A 15000-nucleotide genomic window follows, 5' to 3' on the forward strand; every position below is an offset into this window, starting at 1 on the left:
CACATTTACGTTAACAATAGGGCCAACACAATTATGTTTAATTACTTTTTACTTTGAGTAACAAACATTGTAACAAGATATCATTAATATGTGCATACAACGCACACAAGGTAAGCACAAACTGCACAATGCACATTACTGTAAAAAAAAAAAAACCCATTGAAATGTGCAACAGTGAAATTCATTAACTTGAGACATCTTTAAGAAATAAAACCGATTTCAACATTTAATACATGAAAACTAGGACTCTTAAGGACGAGAGGCGAACTACAGATAATATTCACATCCTCTCAAGTAAAGCATGCGCATTAAGAATGGATTCGGGGATTTCTCGAATCGATATCATTTCGTTACATTGAAGATCGAGTAAAATCGGAGAATCTATATTTTTTACCCAGCCCTAGTCTGAGACCACCTGAACAAGGTGGTCTTGGCCCGATTGCAAATGGACTCTGGAGTGGTTCGCTTGTGGTGAGAAAACCACCATCTGGCCTAATGAACCGAGCTGTAGAGCAATGCATGATGGGAACGGCATTACATAAAAAGCGTGTTTGTTTTGCTAACGACTCGCAACACGAATCGCGGTTTAACTTTGACCAAAGATGAGGTAAAATGCCTAAAAAACGCATATAAACATCGAGGTTTACAAGGTGTTTAGCGAGCATCTCACGGAGATGGGTTGTAATCGCTCCGTGAAACATCGATTCCCGCTCAAACTGATAACAACAGCTAAAAAGAGCCACAATAAGCTCGCGGAGCTGCTGTCTATCCGTCTTGATGGATGACATTGTTATGGACGGAACCTCGGTACATAAACAGGCGCGCTCTGACCAATGAGAGGACAGTTTTCTCACATGTGACTTGCGTAAACACATTTACGTACGCTTTGAAATGTTGCCTTGTGAAAGCGAAACGTGCCAAGGGAAAAAACGCGATATTGTAACAATTCAAGTCTCCGTTTCAGAACGAAACACAGCTCTACAGTTCTGAAAACACCTTAAGAAAGCGGTCATTAAAAAACAAGCGCAAGGTGCCGTGACTTGCGAGCATGGAGCGGTGAAGTGAGCACGCGTAGAAACCTTCGCATGTTCGAGTGAGCACTCCAGTTCGGCGAGCACTGAGACAGGGACGCTTCCTTTTCCCTCCCCCGGGTTCTACACTTTGCATCCTAGTCAAGGTGGACCACGGCCGCTGCTGATTCTGCTATACACACTCAGGACATCCTTCCTCCCAATGTCTATTAAAGATACTGTTTGAACCTCATAACATCTTAAACAGCATGAGGAGTTGATTCCTAAAAGCATGCTGCATAGCAACATAAACAAAGCTAAAGAAAACCTTCCATAGTATGTGCACCAGATTGCTTGATACTAAGTAGGTTACTCATTTGGGTAGCAGTATTGGTGCTAACAAATACCAAAAAGCATGCTGGGAAAAAATGGTATTGATGCATCCCTAAATGTAGTGCATGATTCCTGCATTCTGAGCAAGCCGCTTGTGTTCGAGATCCTTACTAAGTGAGCAAAAAGAAACAAAACCTCCTAATGACTCCGCTGTTTTCGGCGTTTTATTGCCTTCAGCATCTGGCTTTCTAAGACTCGCTCACTCTGACTGGATGATTTAATATCTCCCAATATTACACGCTGACTCAGAGTTAGACTCACATTAGACTATTAGAGTGTACTGTTGAATCCCGACGTGAAAGGCATGAACGCGTAAGCTCTATTCTATTCTAAGCACCGTCAAGTTTCAAAGGAGTGGCATTTTATTCAACACAATAAAAACTATGTTTAATGACCCTGGTTTTCTGTTCAGTACACACGGTTCTCTTATTAAGTGTTGCATCAGGGAATTGAAGTCTTAAACGCACTTTATCTAATTGATGTCATTAGAAGCTTCTGGAAAGGCCCTGGATTGTTCTTTATTATTCACGTATCGACCCGGGGAGAAGGCTCGCTGCTGAAGGATGCGCACTGATGATGCTCGTTAATAGTTAAGGCTTAAGATGATGTTGCTGTTAAATCCTTTCTACAGTCAGGGCATAATAAGCTCCTGGCCTTGTAGAGTGTGTGTTTCAACCAAAAGAAGAAACCTGTGTTTGAGGATGCACTTCTGTCTTCAGGAGTGAGTCAGTCAGTGCAGGCTTTACATTTAATCAAAGTCGAACTACACAACTACACCAAAACAGGCTCAGGATTTATAGTCTCTCTCTCTCTCTCTCTCTCTCTCTCTCTCTCTCTCTCTCTCTGTGTTTGTGTGTGTCTCTTGCTCTCTGTGTTTGTGTATGTCTCTCTCTCTGTGTTTGTGTGTGTCTCTCTCTGTGTTTGTGTGTGTGTTTCTGTGTTTGTGTGTGTCTCTCTGTGTGTTTGTGTGTGTCTCTCTCTGTGTTTGTGTGTGTCTCTCTCTCTGTTTGTGTGTGTGTCTCTGTGTTTGTGTGTCTCTCTCTCTGTTTGTGTGTGTGTCTCTGTGTTTGTGTGTGTCTCTCTCTGTGTTTGTGTGTGTGTTTCTCTCTGTCTCTCTCTTTTACTGTGTCTCTCTGTGTCTCGCTATGTCTCTGTTTCTCTGTATGTTTGTGCTGCAGTGTGTCCCTCTGTGTCTCACTATCTCTCTTTGATAGTGTCTCTCTCTCTCTGTGTGTGTCTGTTTCTCTGTGTTTGTCTTTCTGTCTCTGCATCCCCATATGTTGGTCTCTTTATGTCTCTCTCTGTTTCTGTGTGTGTGCGTGTCTCTCTCTCTCTCTCTCTCTCTCTGTGTCTTGCTGTGTTCTTGCTGTGTCTTCTCTCATTCCCTGTGTCTGTTTCTCTATGTGTTTGTGTCTCTCTGTCTCTCTCTCTCGCTCTCTCTCTCTCTCTCTCTCTCTCTCTCTCTGTGTCTCTCTGTCTCGCTGCGTGTTTCTTTTTATCTGTGTATCTCTTTCTGTCTGTTTCTCTGTGTCTCTCTCTGCCTGTCTTTGTATCTCTGTCTCTCGCTCTTGGTCTCATACTGTGTGTGTGTCTTCCTCTGTGTCTTTCTCTCTGTGTGTAGTTGTGTTTGCATGTGTCTCTGTGTGTGTCTCTCTCACTGTCTCTCATAAATCTGCACTCTCTCTCTTCTTTTTATTTTTTTGCTCTTTCTGTTCTTTCTTCCTTGCTCCCTCTCTCATTCTCTGTGGGAGGAGTCTCAGGTACAGCTGGGGGCCGTTGTTGAGTTTGGAAGAGTGATGATGTAACCCTGACCCATCTGGGAGTAGAAAGAGAGAGAGGGAGAGAGAGGGATGGAAGGATGGGGGTGGGGGTGGTGTTGGGGTTGAGGTTGGGGGAGGTGTGTAGAGGGAGAGCAGCGGGAACTCATCACCCTCCGCTCCCGTTGCCTTCTGTCAGCCCAAGACCATGTGACCTTTTGGCATTTGTGAGAAACCACAAGCACCTGGGGCAGGGTTAAATGTCAGTCTCTCTCTTTCTTACACACGTGCACACGTCTTGTTCCAGCCAGGTTTCTCTTGCTTAGCTGCCTCTCTTCATGTGGTGTGCTCTGATGTGTGCAGTATTGCTTTGCTCTTTGCATTCCTCCGGGGTACAGCCGTGTGCAGCGGCTCGAAACGACACACGTTTTAGGGTTTTGTATAAAAGAGCTCCTCTTTTGTCAGTGCCTCTTATCGTCTGCTGTAAAACCGAATAAAATAAAAACAAAGTGACAAAGGACTGCTCAAACGAAGTGCTCTGTCCCGTCATCCGTTTTAGTCATACTGTAGAGGGGTGAATTTGTTTTTTAACGGATAAAATTTGAAACCGCAAAACTAAGCTGTACGAGTAGCAGAGGAGTGCTCGGTCAGTTTATCCTTCAAACCATGAGCAGGTTTTCTTTCCAGGAGCGTGTAATGAAAGATCAAAAACATTGCTGTTATTTGATCAATTCTCAACCATGGCAGAATGAAAGTGCGATAAAATAGCTGTTATTCCGTGCACACGTTGATGCACACTCTGCCTTCATTAAGTCATGCACACAAGAGTACGACATTAAAAAAAAAAGAAAAGAAATTCACAATAATAGGATGTACTGGATCAAGTGCTATTCTATAAGCTCTCAAATAACAGCTTATGATTACTGAAATTAGGATTGTTCATGCTGTCGTTATACTATGCTTGCCATCTTCTCATTTCTGTAGAATCTCACTTATTTATTTTTAATTTGTCTGTTGATTTTATGTTGCATCATATTACATCTGGCAAAAAAAAGAAAAGAAAAGCGCTTTCCTCTTCAGTACGAATTTTCAGTCTCAGATTTTTTTGGCTTTAAAGGCAAGCGCGTGTGTTATTGGGAAAACCCTGCCTCAGAACCATCTCTTCAAGAATAATCTGGCAACCTCGGAGGCGCTGTGATTTGCATAATCTCTCAGAAGGTCAACTTAAGCTTACGCGTAACCCGATTCTGTGTAAATATTGACGTAACTTTTGGACTTAAGTCGCCAAGTCAACAAGTTGAAATGGCCCACTGAGTTCCGCACTGTGCTGTGCTGTCCGATATCCAAAGAGATGAATCGTTTTGTCTTTCTGAATGTCTTCTGTCCTTCTCTCTACCTCATTCAGGATGTCCTGTGTACTCCGTGGCTTGGGGTCCAGACTCTGACAGGATACTTTACACGTTCGGCCGGCAGCTCATCATCAAACCTCTGCAGCCGAGCTCCAAATCTTTGCAGGTAATGCGCCAAAGGGTGGCACGAAACTGCCGCATTCACAGGTTCGCTTTTTTGGGCATCCGACAGAAAGCGCAATGTTATGCATTATGTACATGTACATCAGTAATCTCAGTAATGCACACGCAACAGCGCACCAGGGCCGAGCATCACCGCGAGCTGCCCTTATAGATTTTTATCCACAGGATTTCCCTTGACAAGTGGGATTACTTTCCCCTCCATCTTTCCCAACATTAGCTAAAGCCTTGCTCAGACCATCTTGGCTGGTACGTTGCTTTAACAGAGTTATGTTCTGTCAAAAGTTCAAGATTTTATGCGTCAGCATGGGGTGTGTTTTTTTTTTTTAAATTTATTTATTTATTTATTTATTCGTAACGGATCCCAAAAAGTCTCTATGAAAAGTCCAGAGGATGGAATCCATCACTTAGCATGCGTTCAAGGTCATCAGCAGTACGTTCCTGTGTATAATGAAATCACCTTGCTATTATGGCTATTTGTTCGCAAAACGTGTAGAAGCGGAAACCTCGAACTTGACATCAAAACGATTATAGAAAGTCAGAAAGCAATTCGGCAGCGTTAGGGTTGAGCAGAAACCCCAAAACTTGTGACAGTCAGATTCTGTGAAGCCTGTCAACACAGAGTGGAAAAACACACACACACACACACACACACACACACACACACACACACACACATTGTGTGCAGAGACGTAAAAGAAACTAATCAAAGCTCAAATCATAGTTAACGTTCTGTTACCATAATTTAACATAACAATCCATTCATGTGTCATTTTTATATGCTAGCTCGGTTTTATTGTTGAATAATTTAATTAGCATAGTAATTAGCTGAATTCAAATGCCCCGCATTATTGCGCATGCTCAATTTAAATGGATATACTTGATTCAATTAATTTCTTAGATATTCAGAGACGTGAAGATATGAGATAAACCTTTTATACGTTAAAGGTTTGCCGCTCGAAGTGTTTTATAAAGAAGAAAAAAAAGGCAAATAAAAAGGAGTAGAGAAAGAGAATAAAATCGTAAGAGGAATTCTAAAAAGAAGTCATTCTATAAACACGGTCCCCTCCAAAAGTATTGGAACGGCAAGGCTAATTCTATTGTTTTTGCTATACATTGAAGACATTTGGGTTTGAGATCAAAAGATGATCAGAATTTCAGCTTTTGTTTCCTGATATTTACAACTAGATGTGTTAAACAACTTCGAACACGGCACCTTTTGTTTGCGTGATCAAAAATATTAAAACACGTGACTGATAGGTGTTTGTTGCTGCCCAGACGTGCCCTGTTAAATCGACTGTTAAACCACTTTTGGTTTGAGCCCTAGTTTTCACCTGTGAAGGCTGCATTTTATTGTTAAAAAGGATAAACCAACATGAAGACCAGAGAGCTGAATATGGGAGAAATGCAAGCCATTTTGAAGCTGAGAAAAGAGGGAAAATCAATCACCATTCAAAAGTAGTCAAATTAATCAGTTGCTTAACACATCTAGATGTAAATATCAGGAAACGAAAGGTGAAATTCCTATCCTTCGTCTCCTATTTATCTTTTGATCTCAAACCCAAATGTCTTGAATGTATAGCGAAACAGTAGAATTGGCCTTGCTGTTCCAGTACTTTCAGAGGGGACTGTTAGAATAATAAAGTAAATGTAAAATAAATTTTAAAAAAGGGCAGGGGGGAGATAAAATAGTAATACTTAATTATATAAAGCTGTGAATTCTAGTTCAGAAAATTCTTTATGAATAAATAAATGATCATCAAACGTCAAATGATACAACATGAGAAAATCTTATTATTAAGGCTAAATAGTATTAAACACCACTTAAAAGCCCTTAAGGTTGAATTTGATATACAAACTGTTTAATTTATTTCTTATGTGAATATGCTGATCCTAAGTAAGTTTTGCATCACAACACAGTCACAGCTATATGTTGAATATGTATGATTTCCCATCATTTACCAGTGTAGCGTGTGTGTGTGTGTGTGTGTGTGTGTGTGTGTGTGTGTGTGTGTGTGTGTGTGTGTGTGTGTGTGCACGCGCACACACCGTTGTCAGCAGTTTAAAAGCTTGGTGGTGCAACGTCTGTGTGTTTATTGTTGTACTGGGCGCTGAACTGCAGCAGGGATCTTGAGTAAACAGGCAGAGGGGTTTAGACGGATCTTTCAGTCCAGCCCTCCCCGAGCAACAGCTGTCAGTTTGTAGAAGCATGACCCTCTGACCCCAAGTGTGACTCTGTGACCCCTGCTCCCTGGCTCACCTCAGCCTGGGGAAAGCCATTAAATGGGAGAGGCAGGATAGATACACACAACCATAATCCTTGCATCAACCCAAGAACATGAGAGTTTAGAGTTTTAGAAAGTATCATTAAACCTCATGTTGGTCCATTTAAAATGTTTTTTTCTTCTTTTGTTTTTTTTTTTTTTACTAAAATTGAAACGAGAGTTAAAAGCGTGTGAGGATCTCCACAGCACAGCACACAAGGCCAACAGAAACAAGTCGGCTAATCTTAGCCAGCTGGGCAAAACAGAGTGCAGGAACAAATGTGTGTGTGTGTGTGTGTGTGTGTGTGTGTGTGTGTGTTTTAATCCAATCCCTGTTCTTCAGGTAATTTGGTATTTGAGCAGTGAATAAGATTTGTGTTTTCCATCCTGTCATTTAGCACCAAGCTAGCTCATATTAACCAGCCGTCTCGTGTAGCCGGTGCAAACGCCGGACTCGAAGTTCCAGAATGCAATGCGGAAATACAACTCGGTCACCGCCGAGTTATCGAGCTACAAGATGGCATTAACGGTGGTATTAACAGATGAGGAGACGAGTAGCGCTGGACAGGTTAAAAACACTAAAGCACTGCTGCAGCTCTCTATTTAGGTTGATATAAAGTGAGCAGGAATTCCCTCCGGCGCCACCGTCGAACAGCATTGTGGGTAATGTAACGTGAACCGTTAACCAAAAGTGAAAACAGACGAATGTGTCAATGAACGAAATTTTCATTCATACAAAATTAAATCATAATTAATATGCAGATTTTTCAGGGTGGATTTTTAAAAAAAAATTTTTTTTTTATTCTTCTTTAAAACGCACAAATGTATTGCAATACAAGAATGAATATTAAGCTAATCCAGAAGTCTAGCTGGTTTGGTATCTGCCATGTGTAATGTGTGTGCGTGTGCGCCGAATCACTTGTGTAGCATCCATAAGTCAGCACTTTAACCTGACCTGAGTGCATTATTTAATGCGAGTCTTTAACATGAGAGAAAATGGGGTCCTGAAGCATGAAAGTGGGGGTCGACTCCTGTTCCCTGTGGCTAACTGCGAAACGAATCCACGGTGCTGTTTTCAATTACTCAAAGTTGAAGCAATTACCGTAACAGAGAACAGACGGGCCCGGTGTGTCAGCTGTTTCAGCGCACGTCCTCTTAACTACTTCTCTCTCTCTTCTCTCTCTACAACTTTCTCTCTCACCGTCCATAGCCTCCCATTTGTCTGTAGATTAATCATAAACTAATCACATTTTGTTCTCATTACCTGTACTGTATAATAAAGCTTTGGAGTGCACCTGGAACAATTTCTAAAAAAAAATTCCCCATGTCAGCTAGTGGTTTACTGTGAAATCTTCTAGTTGTATAGATTTTGTTACCTGACCAATAGGAACTAATCTCATTGTTGTGTTTGTTGTACAAATTTTTATTTATTTATTTATTTTACATTTTTCAGTTTCTTGAATTCTGTGCATTTCCGAACGTCCTAAGAACATCATTACATTACATTATCATCATTACAGAACTTATTTTTGTTTCAATATGTTTTCGTCAAAATTTCAATTGCTTTGATGTTGTTTCTCAGGGTTTTGTCGGTGTTCAGTCAGGATTTTGCCATCGCAGAAATGAACGCAAAATCAAGCAAAAACTCTGCGATATTCGGAGGAGCTTGCGATTCTTTTCAAAATTACCGCAGATTTGGGACAAGGTTCGGGCATGTGACGTCCTCACATAGCGCATTCAGCCAAAGCCCTCTGCGATTCTCAGACGTCAAAGATGAGTACAGTTAAAAGTCCTCATGTACAAACAAACATCATCGCGAAAGACCGTGCAAAACAATTTCACGCAATTGTGTATTATAAATAAATTGTATAAATGAAAGCAAATTTGGGGGAAAAACAAAAACTGCTGCTAAATTGAGCATTTTTGGCTATAACAATCCCACACACACACACACAAAGTTTTTGTGTACAGCCTTTTTGGAAGGAGTCTCCAGTGTCAGAGATTTTTATTTTTTTTAAAGCTGTAGATTGTTTAAAGTTTTCCAGCTAAGGAAAGTCTTCAAGATGGAGGGCGTCGTGGTTTCTCAGTAACATGACGACCTGCTTGTTTTTTGACACGTTAACATGAAGAGAGGAAAATCATGACGGCGTGTTCTCCACATGTCCGTGTGGGTTTCCTCAGGGTTCTCCGGTTTTATCCCACCTTCAAAAAAAAAAAACGCCTGTAGGTGGATTGTTTACACTAAAATGCGTCTGAGTGCGAGAGAGTGTGTGAACGGTGCCCCGTGATCCTGTGGTGCTGGATAGGTTCAGTACCCTAAAAACAAGATGAAGCGGTTGCTAAAGATGAATGAATGAATGATATAGAAAACATACTGGAGCAGGTTGAAAACACGTGCCCTGAAGACGTGATCGTCAGTGTAGTATGTGCTCTGAACCCTTGCCTGAACAGTATCTGAGCTGACGTGTTGATTGGTTTATTCATTTTGCTTATTTGTGCAGTTCAAGGCCTTGGTTTGTCTCAGGCACGGATTACTGACAGAGAGGAAATACCAGTTCATAGCACAGAAAGATTTAACAATGGCGTCATCCACACGTGACTCGTCCCGATGTGGCTCTGTTTAGCCTCTACAGCTTTGCCGGGATATTAAACTTTAAGCTTATTAGCCAGGCTGCAGTGAAATCATTCTTCCTGATGATTTCGCGATGTTCGCTGTAATGTCGCGCGTTTCTCGGCTCACGGGTACGTGAGGAACGCAGGCACTCCAGAGAAAAGGTGTGATCTCCAGTATGCTTATCATGGATGTGTGGAGTAATGCTAATTCTTATAAACAAGCTTCTCTCTGTCTTTCTGTCCGCAGTGGAAAGCTCACGATGGCATTATTCTAAAGGTGGACTGGAATTCCGTGAATGATCTGATCCTGTCTGGAGGTGAAGACTGTAAATATAAGGTAAGAAGTTTCTAGAAACCTCCCTGGGGTTCTCATGTCGGAAGTATCCATACGATCCACACAAAATCAGTAAAGCTGCACTCATATTGGAATCTTATTTTTTCACCTTATCATATTGACGTGCACAGTGCAGGTCGTTATGATGCTATAATCATGTTTATCATTTTCTTTAATTTTTTTTCTTTATTAACACAATTCATAGTGAACTTTTGTTCCCTCATTAGATTAATAACTAATTCTGATTAACTTTCTATAACAGTTGCTCTGACAATAGCGCCCGCTCTAATTCAAATCACGACGTTCTCATACGTTATCGTCTCTATTCCAACAACTCGTTCACACTTGATCCATATAAATGCATTATTTATTTATTTATTTATTCATTTATTTATTTTTAAATTGTGTAACTGCTGACAAAGGTTTTCTATAAGGACATGTTTCTTCACATTTTCTCCATCCGGAGCGCTTTCTAACAGCCGTAGTTAGAGCATAGTTCAGTTTTCCAACACAGTTAAATCTTTCCGTTTTTTTCAGTTTATTGTTAACATGACAAGCTGTGTTTGTTTGTTTTTTGTTGTTGTTTTTTTGTGTCTTATTAACTTCAGGAGAGCGTAAAAAGGGACCACTGTTTATAGCTGCAGTAATGTGTACTGGAATGTACAGTTGAGGTCATAAGTTTAGAAACACAAATGAACCACAAAACAGAATTTTACTCAAATGAACCGGTTCAAAAGTTTACACCCGCTTGATTCTTAATCCTGTGTGTCGTTACCCGGATGATCCACGACTGTGCTTATGTTTTGTGACAGTTGTTCACGAGTCCCTTGTTTGTCCTGAGCAGTTAAACTGTTCTTCAGAAAAATCCTCCAGGTCCTGCACATTCTTTGTTTTTCCAGCATCTTCTGCATATTTGACTCCTTTCTAACAGCAGCTATATGATCAGTTTTTATGATCCCACTTATTATTATTATTTTTATTTTTTAAAATGTAAACTTATGACCGCAAGCGGAATGCTGTCATGATAACAGGCCCTTGTCATGCGATGTGATCCACAAGATTATTTAGCTTTGAATGGATTAAACGTATAATATATGGTTCATTAATAAATGAACGTTGTTAGTATTGGTGAATTGCTGTGGTGTAAGAGGAATAAAGCACTAGTTGGAAAATAATCAGCTTCATGGTGGTAACAGGAACTCCGCTCCACGTTAGGTTCCGTCACGCCACCCTGTCACTGATTATTTTCCTGAAACAGCACACCCGTTGTTTATTTGTTTGTTTTATCCTTTCTAATTGCACTAGTCTCTCGCTCTCGCTCTCTCTCTCTCTCTCTCTCTCTCTCTCTCTCTCTCGCTCCGTGTTTCTCTCTAAATCAGGTGTGGGACAGTTACGGGCGGCCTCTCTACTCGTCCTCCCCCCACGACTACCCTATCACCTCTGTGGCTTGGGCTCCTGACGGCGAGGTGTTCGCTATGGGCTCCTTCAACACCCTCCGACTGTGCGACAAGACTGGGGTAGGAAAAACACACACGCAATCGCACACACGTACGCTCAGAGAACCGAGAAGTCCCACAAGCATCACAGGCCTACGCTTTGTCAACTGGCCGCCCTCTGATTTCAAATTTCACAGTTTAACAAACCCTTAGTAATTTCCCACAACTAAATATAACCATTAAGTTGTTATTTATAAATCCAGATTTGAACAGATGTGTTCGTTACAGCAAATTGATGTAACATTCGGAGGTTTTTTTCTAGAGCTGCAACAACTAATCGATAAAATCGATAAGAATCAATTATGAAAATCGTTATCTCATTACGGATTAGTCGGTCTGCGCGCGGCACGGGGAGATTAAGTTACTTCTGTTCCGAAAACACGCTTCGGAGAGTAAATACAAAAGTTGTGTCCCAAATGACTATACACTTACACTATGCACTCTGTACTACTGTCTAGTGTGTGGATTTTAGAAAGGTAATATGATCTCAAATATATCACTGGCGGTTTTTTTTACTAACCGGAAGTATAAGCCACGACGGCGCATGACGTCATACGCACGCTAGCATTAGCAAACACCCAGAGTCACCGATAATGACTTTCTTCAGTTTACTTTCTATCAGCATTACCTTTTATTCCCAACATGACCTCAGTCTCCATCAGACGGAGATGAAAACGCCACGTGACTGAGGAAGAAAGTGTGTAACCTCTAAATCCTCTAAGGGGAGCATTTTAAACACCGTGGAAATCAAACTGAAGCACGAAGACAAACTTATGTTTATATCCAAAATGTTCCACTGTGTGTAAGGGGCAGGGGAAACTGGTGCAGGCTGTTTAAAAGGTTTAGTTTAATTTAAGTTTAATGTCATTATATGCTGTATTTGTGCACTTGCAGTGCAACTTCTGTTGTTTATTATAACGGAAGTGATGTGTTCGTAACGAGGCCGCGTTGCTGATCACGTGCGGTGTACACGCGCTGATACAGAGTGTAGCGCGAGTGTGTGTGTGTATATATATCTATATATCTATCTATCTATCTATCTATCTATATATATATATATATATATATATATATATATATATATATATATATATATATATATATATAAAATTTATCTTATAGTATTTATGCATTATTTTTATGGATGCACAAAAAGCACCCAATTAAACTACAGTCCTACATTAATAATATATATTCTGTTGTGTGTGTGTGTGTGTGTGTGTGTGTGTATTGGGTTGTTTTCTGTTTTGGACAAACAGTTATGTAAAGTTTTAGTCTGAAGTTTATATTTGCAACACTCAGTTTGTGGATTTTATTTTAAATAAACAAAAAAAATGGTACTGAAAGCTTGCCCCGCCCCCATCCGATTAATCGAAAAAATAATCAGCCAACAAAACGATTATGAAAATAATCGTTAGTTGCAGCCCTAGTTTTTTCCCCTCATTATACATGATCCTTGATCCTTGATTGCTCAGAAGGTGTTTATTTATTTTCTAGAGCAGCAGCTCTGACAATAGTGCCAGCTGTCATTCAAATCCCAGGTTGATATTAACGCGCACGTTCTTATACGTTATCGTTTCTATAGTAACAGCTGAATCACGTGGACTTGTATGGCAGGCTCTCCACATAAAGTCTAATAGAAAACTGTTTGTTGTTGTTTAACAAAGAAAGAAATAATAATTGTTGACATTTTCTGTTAGGAGGTGCGTATTTAACATGTATTGAAGGTGTCTCCAGAGCTAGGCTTTTTAATGGTCAGAGGTAAAGCCTTTCCTGTACGTCGTACACCACAGGAAAGTTGACAGGAAGGAGGATATTGCATTGCTAACTGGAATCAACGTTAAATTGAACTATAAACAGATGAAAATGACTGTTATTTTTGTGGTGAGATCTTCAGGTCGGGTCACTTCACACCACCTGTCGTCGATTTTCCTATAACAACACACCCCATTGTGTTTATATCGTCCTTACTTATATGGTGAGGATGTCAGGAGCAGTAGGAACTGGGTTGTGTAAGGGGGTCTCATATGGGAACAAAACTGGAATCATTTCACCTTGATGGTTTTTGTACAAAGTCTTCTTTTTCCTGCCGAAAGTCTTTTTTTTTTCCACCACGCAAACAGCTCGGACTTTCCTTTTCACTCGATCTTAGACCCGCAGTTAGCGTATTAACTTCTGAGATATGGTTTAGTTTCTATAGTCACTAAATACTGATTGGAAGTTAACTCGTTCTAAACAGCAGGAAGAAAAAAGTCGTGCAACCGCACGGCCTGGGTCTCGGGAGGATCGGACCAGATGTAGTCTTTATTCTCTCCAACCATTAATCAGCACCGAAACTTCTTGGCTCCGTTGTCAGCATTGATGTGTCATTGCTCTGTCAGTCAGTTTATTACGCTCCAATACGGCGTTTCTCAGATTGCCAGGTTCTGGAAGAAATCCATAGTCCCAGTGTGCAGGGTTAATCAAGACTGCGTGTAGAGGGAAGCCGCCGCTTGCATCAGATTTGAGTATCAGGCTGCCGCGTTCGCGTTTGCCCCCTCGAAATTCTTTCGCGTAGAGGGAGTGGGCGTGTGTTTGAAGTTTTGTGAAAAGAGGTAGAGGAGGAGGACAAAAACAATGGTTGGGGAGGATGAGAAGAGATTCAGAGAAATCAGCTTTTGAAAGTTTCCAGCCTCTGCTATCTTTCGAAAAGAAAAAAAAAACACCCTCTTACTGCTCACACGTTCTGCCTCTCGTTCTTTCTCTACCGCAGTCTTTCACCCTCTACCTACCCCCTTTAAATCTCTCACCACCGAGCTAGTCTTCTCGGCTTCTCTCTCACACCTACGGTATACATGTACAGCACACCTGTGAAGGAGAGTTCTGTTCAATTAAACAAGCAAAGCAGTCTCCACAGGATAGCTCGTATCGTTATATTCAGGAAATCGGATAGAACGCATCAATTGCGAGCTATGGGCTTTCCTTTGCGTTTTGTAAATGTTTCCCCGTATATTCGACATCTGCAGTTGACAAGCGTTTAACACTTTCTCGCAGTACACTGGCGTTTCATTCTGTCAAGCTGCCGTCTCTGACCCAGCAGTGTGTGTGTGTGTGTGTGTGTGTGTGTGTGTGTGTGTGTGTGTGTGTTTTACGAGTGTGGTGGTGAAACGGTTAACAGCCTGTGAGGAGCCTCAGCGTTACTTCCATGACTAATGGGCAGGAGTTTCATTCCGTATCTACTACAATGAAACCTTGCACTTGGCAGAGTGCTGGCTCAGCAGGAAAGCCCGGCTCGTTTAACCCTTCACCTCCAGCAGGTCTCCACTTAGCAGTCAAGGGCAGAATGGCCCTGCTTTTGCCCTCTCTACCCCCTCCTTCTCTACTGCCCCCTATCTGGTGTGCACTGGGGCATCTGTAAACATTGTGGATTACTAGACATACATTTAGGAGCTCATGGATGTTCTCCTAACATGGTGACACTGCACAGATAAGTTTGCAGACATGTGATACTGTGTGTCTGTGTATGTATGTATGTATGTGTGTGTGTGTGTGTGTGTGTGTGTGTGTGTGTGTGTCTGTGTGTGTGTGTGTGTGTGTGTGTGTCTGTGTGTGTGTGCGCCTGACA

The 15000-nt window shown here is 41.2% G+C and overlaps 1 protein-coding gene across 5 annotated transcripts in view; it reads left to right on the plus strand.

The window, feature by feature from the left end:
* ift80 (intraflagellar transport 80 homolog (Chlamydomonas)) overlaps positions 1–15000 on the plus strand; it is an 87629-nt gene that overhangs the window by 16681 nt on the left and 55948 nt on the right. For all 5 annotated transcript variants that reach the window (XR_008388766.1, XM_053652041.1, XM_053652042.1 and 2 more), the window contains exons 6-8: positions 4566–4675; positions 9814–9903; positions 11280–11417. Coding sequence is in view for 4 of the 5 variants with exons in the window: in XM_053652041.1 (XP_053508016.1) it covers positions 4566–4675; positions 9814–9903; positions 11280–11417 (338 nt within the window). In the remaining variant the exon portion in view is untranslated. The remainder of the gene's footprint in view (positions 1–4565; positions 4676–9813; positions 9904–11279; positions 11418–15000) is intronic.

The sequence above is a fragment of the Ictalurus furcatus genome, chromosome 20, assembly GCF_023375685.1.
Source record: "Ictalurus furcatus strain D&B chromosome 20, Billie_1.0, whole genome shotgun sequence".
Lineage (NCBI taxonomy): Eukaryota > Metazoa > Chordata > Actinopteri > Siluriformes > Ictaluridae > Ictalurus > Ictalurus furcatus.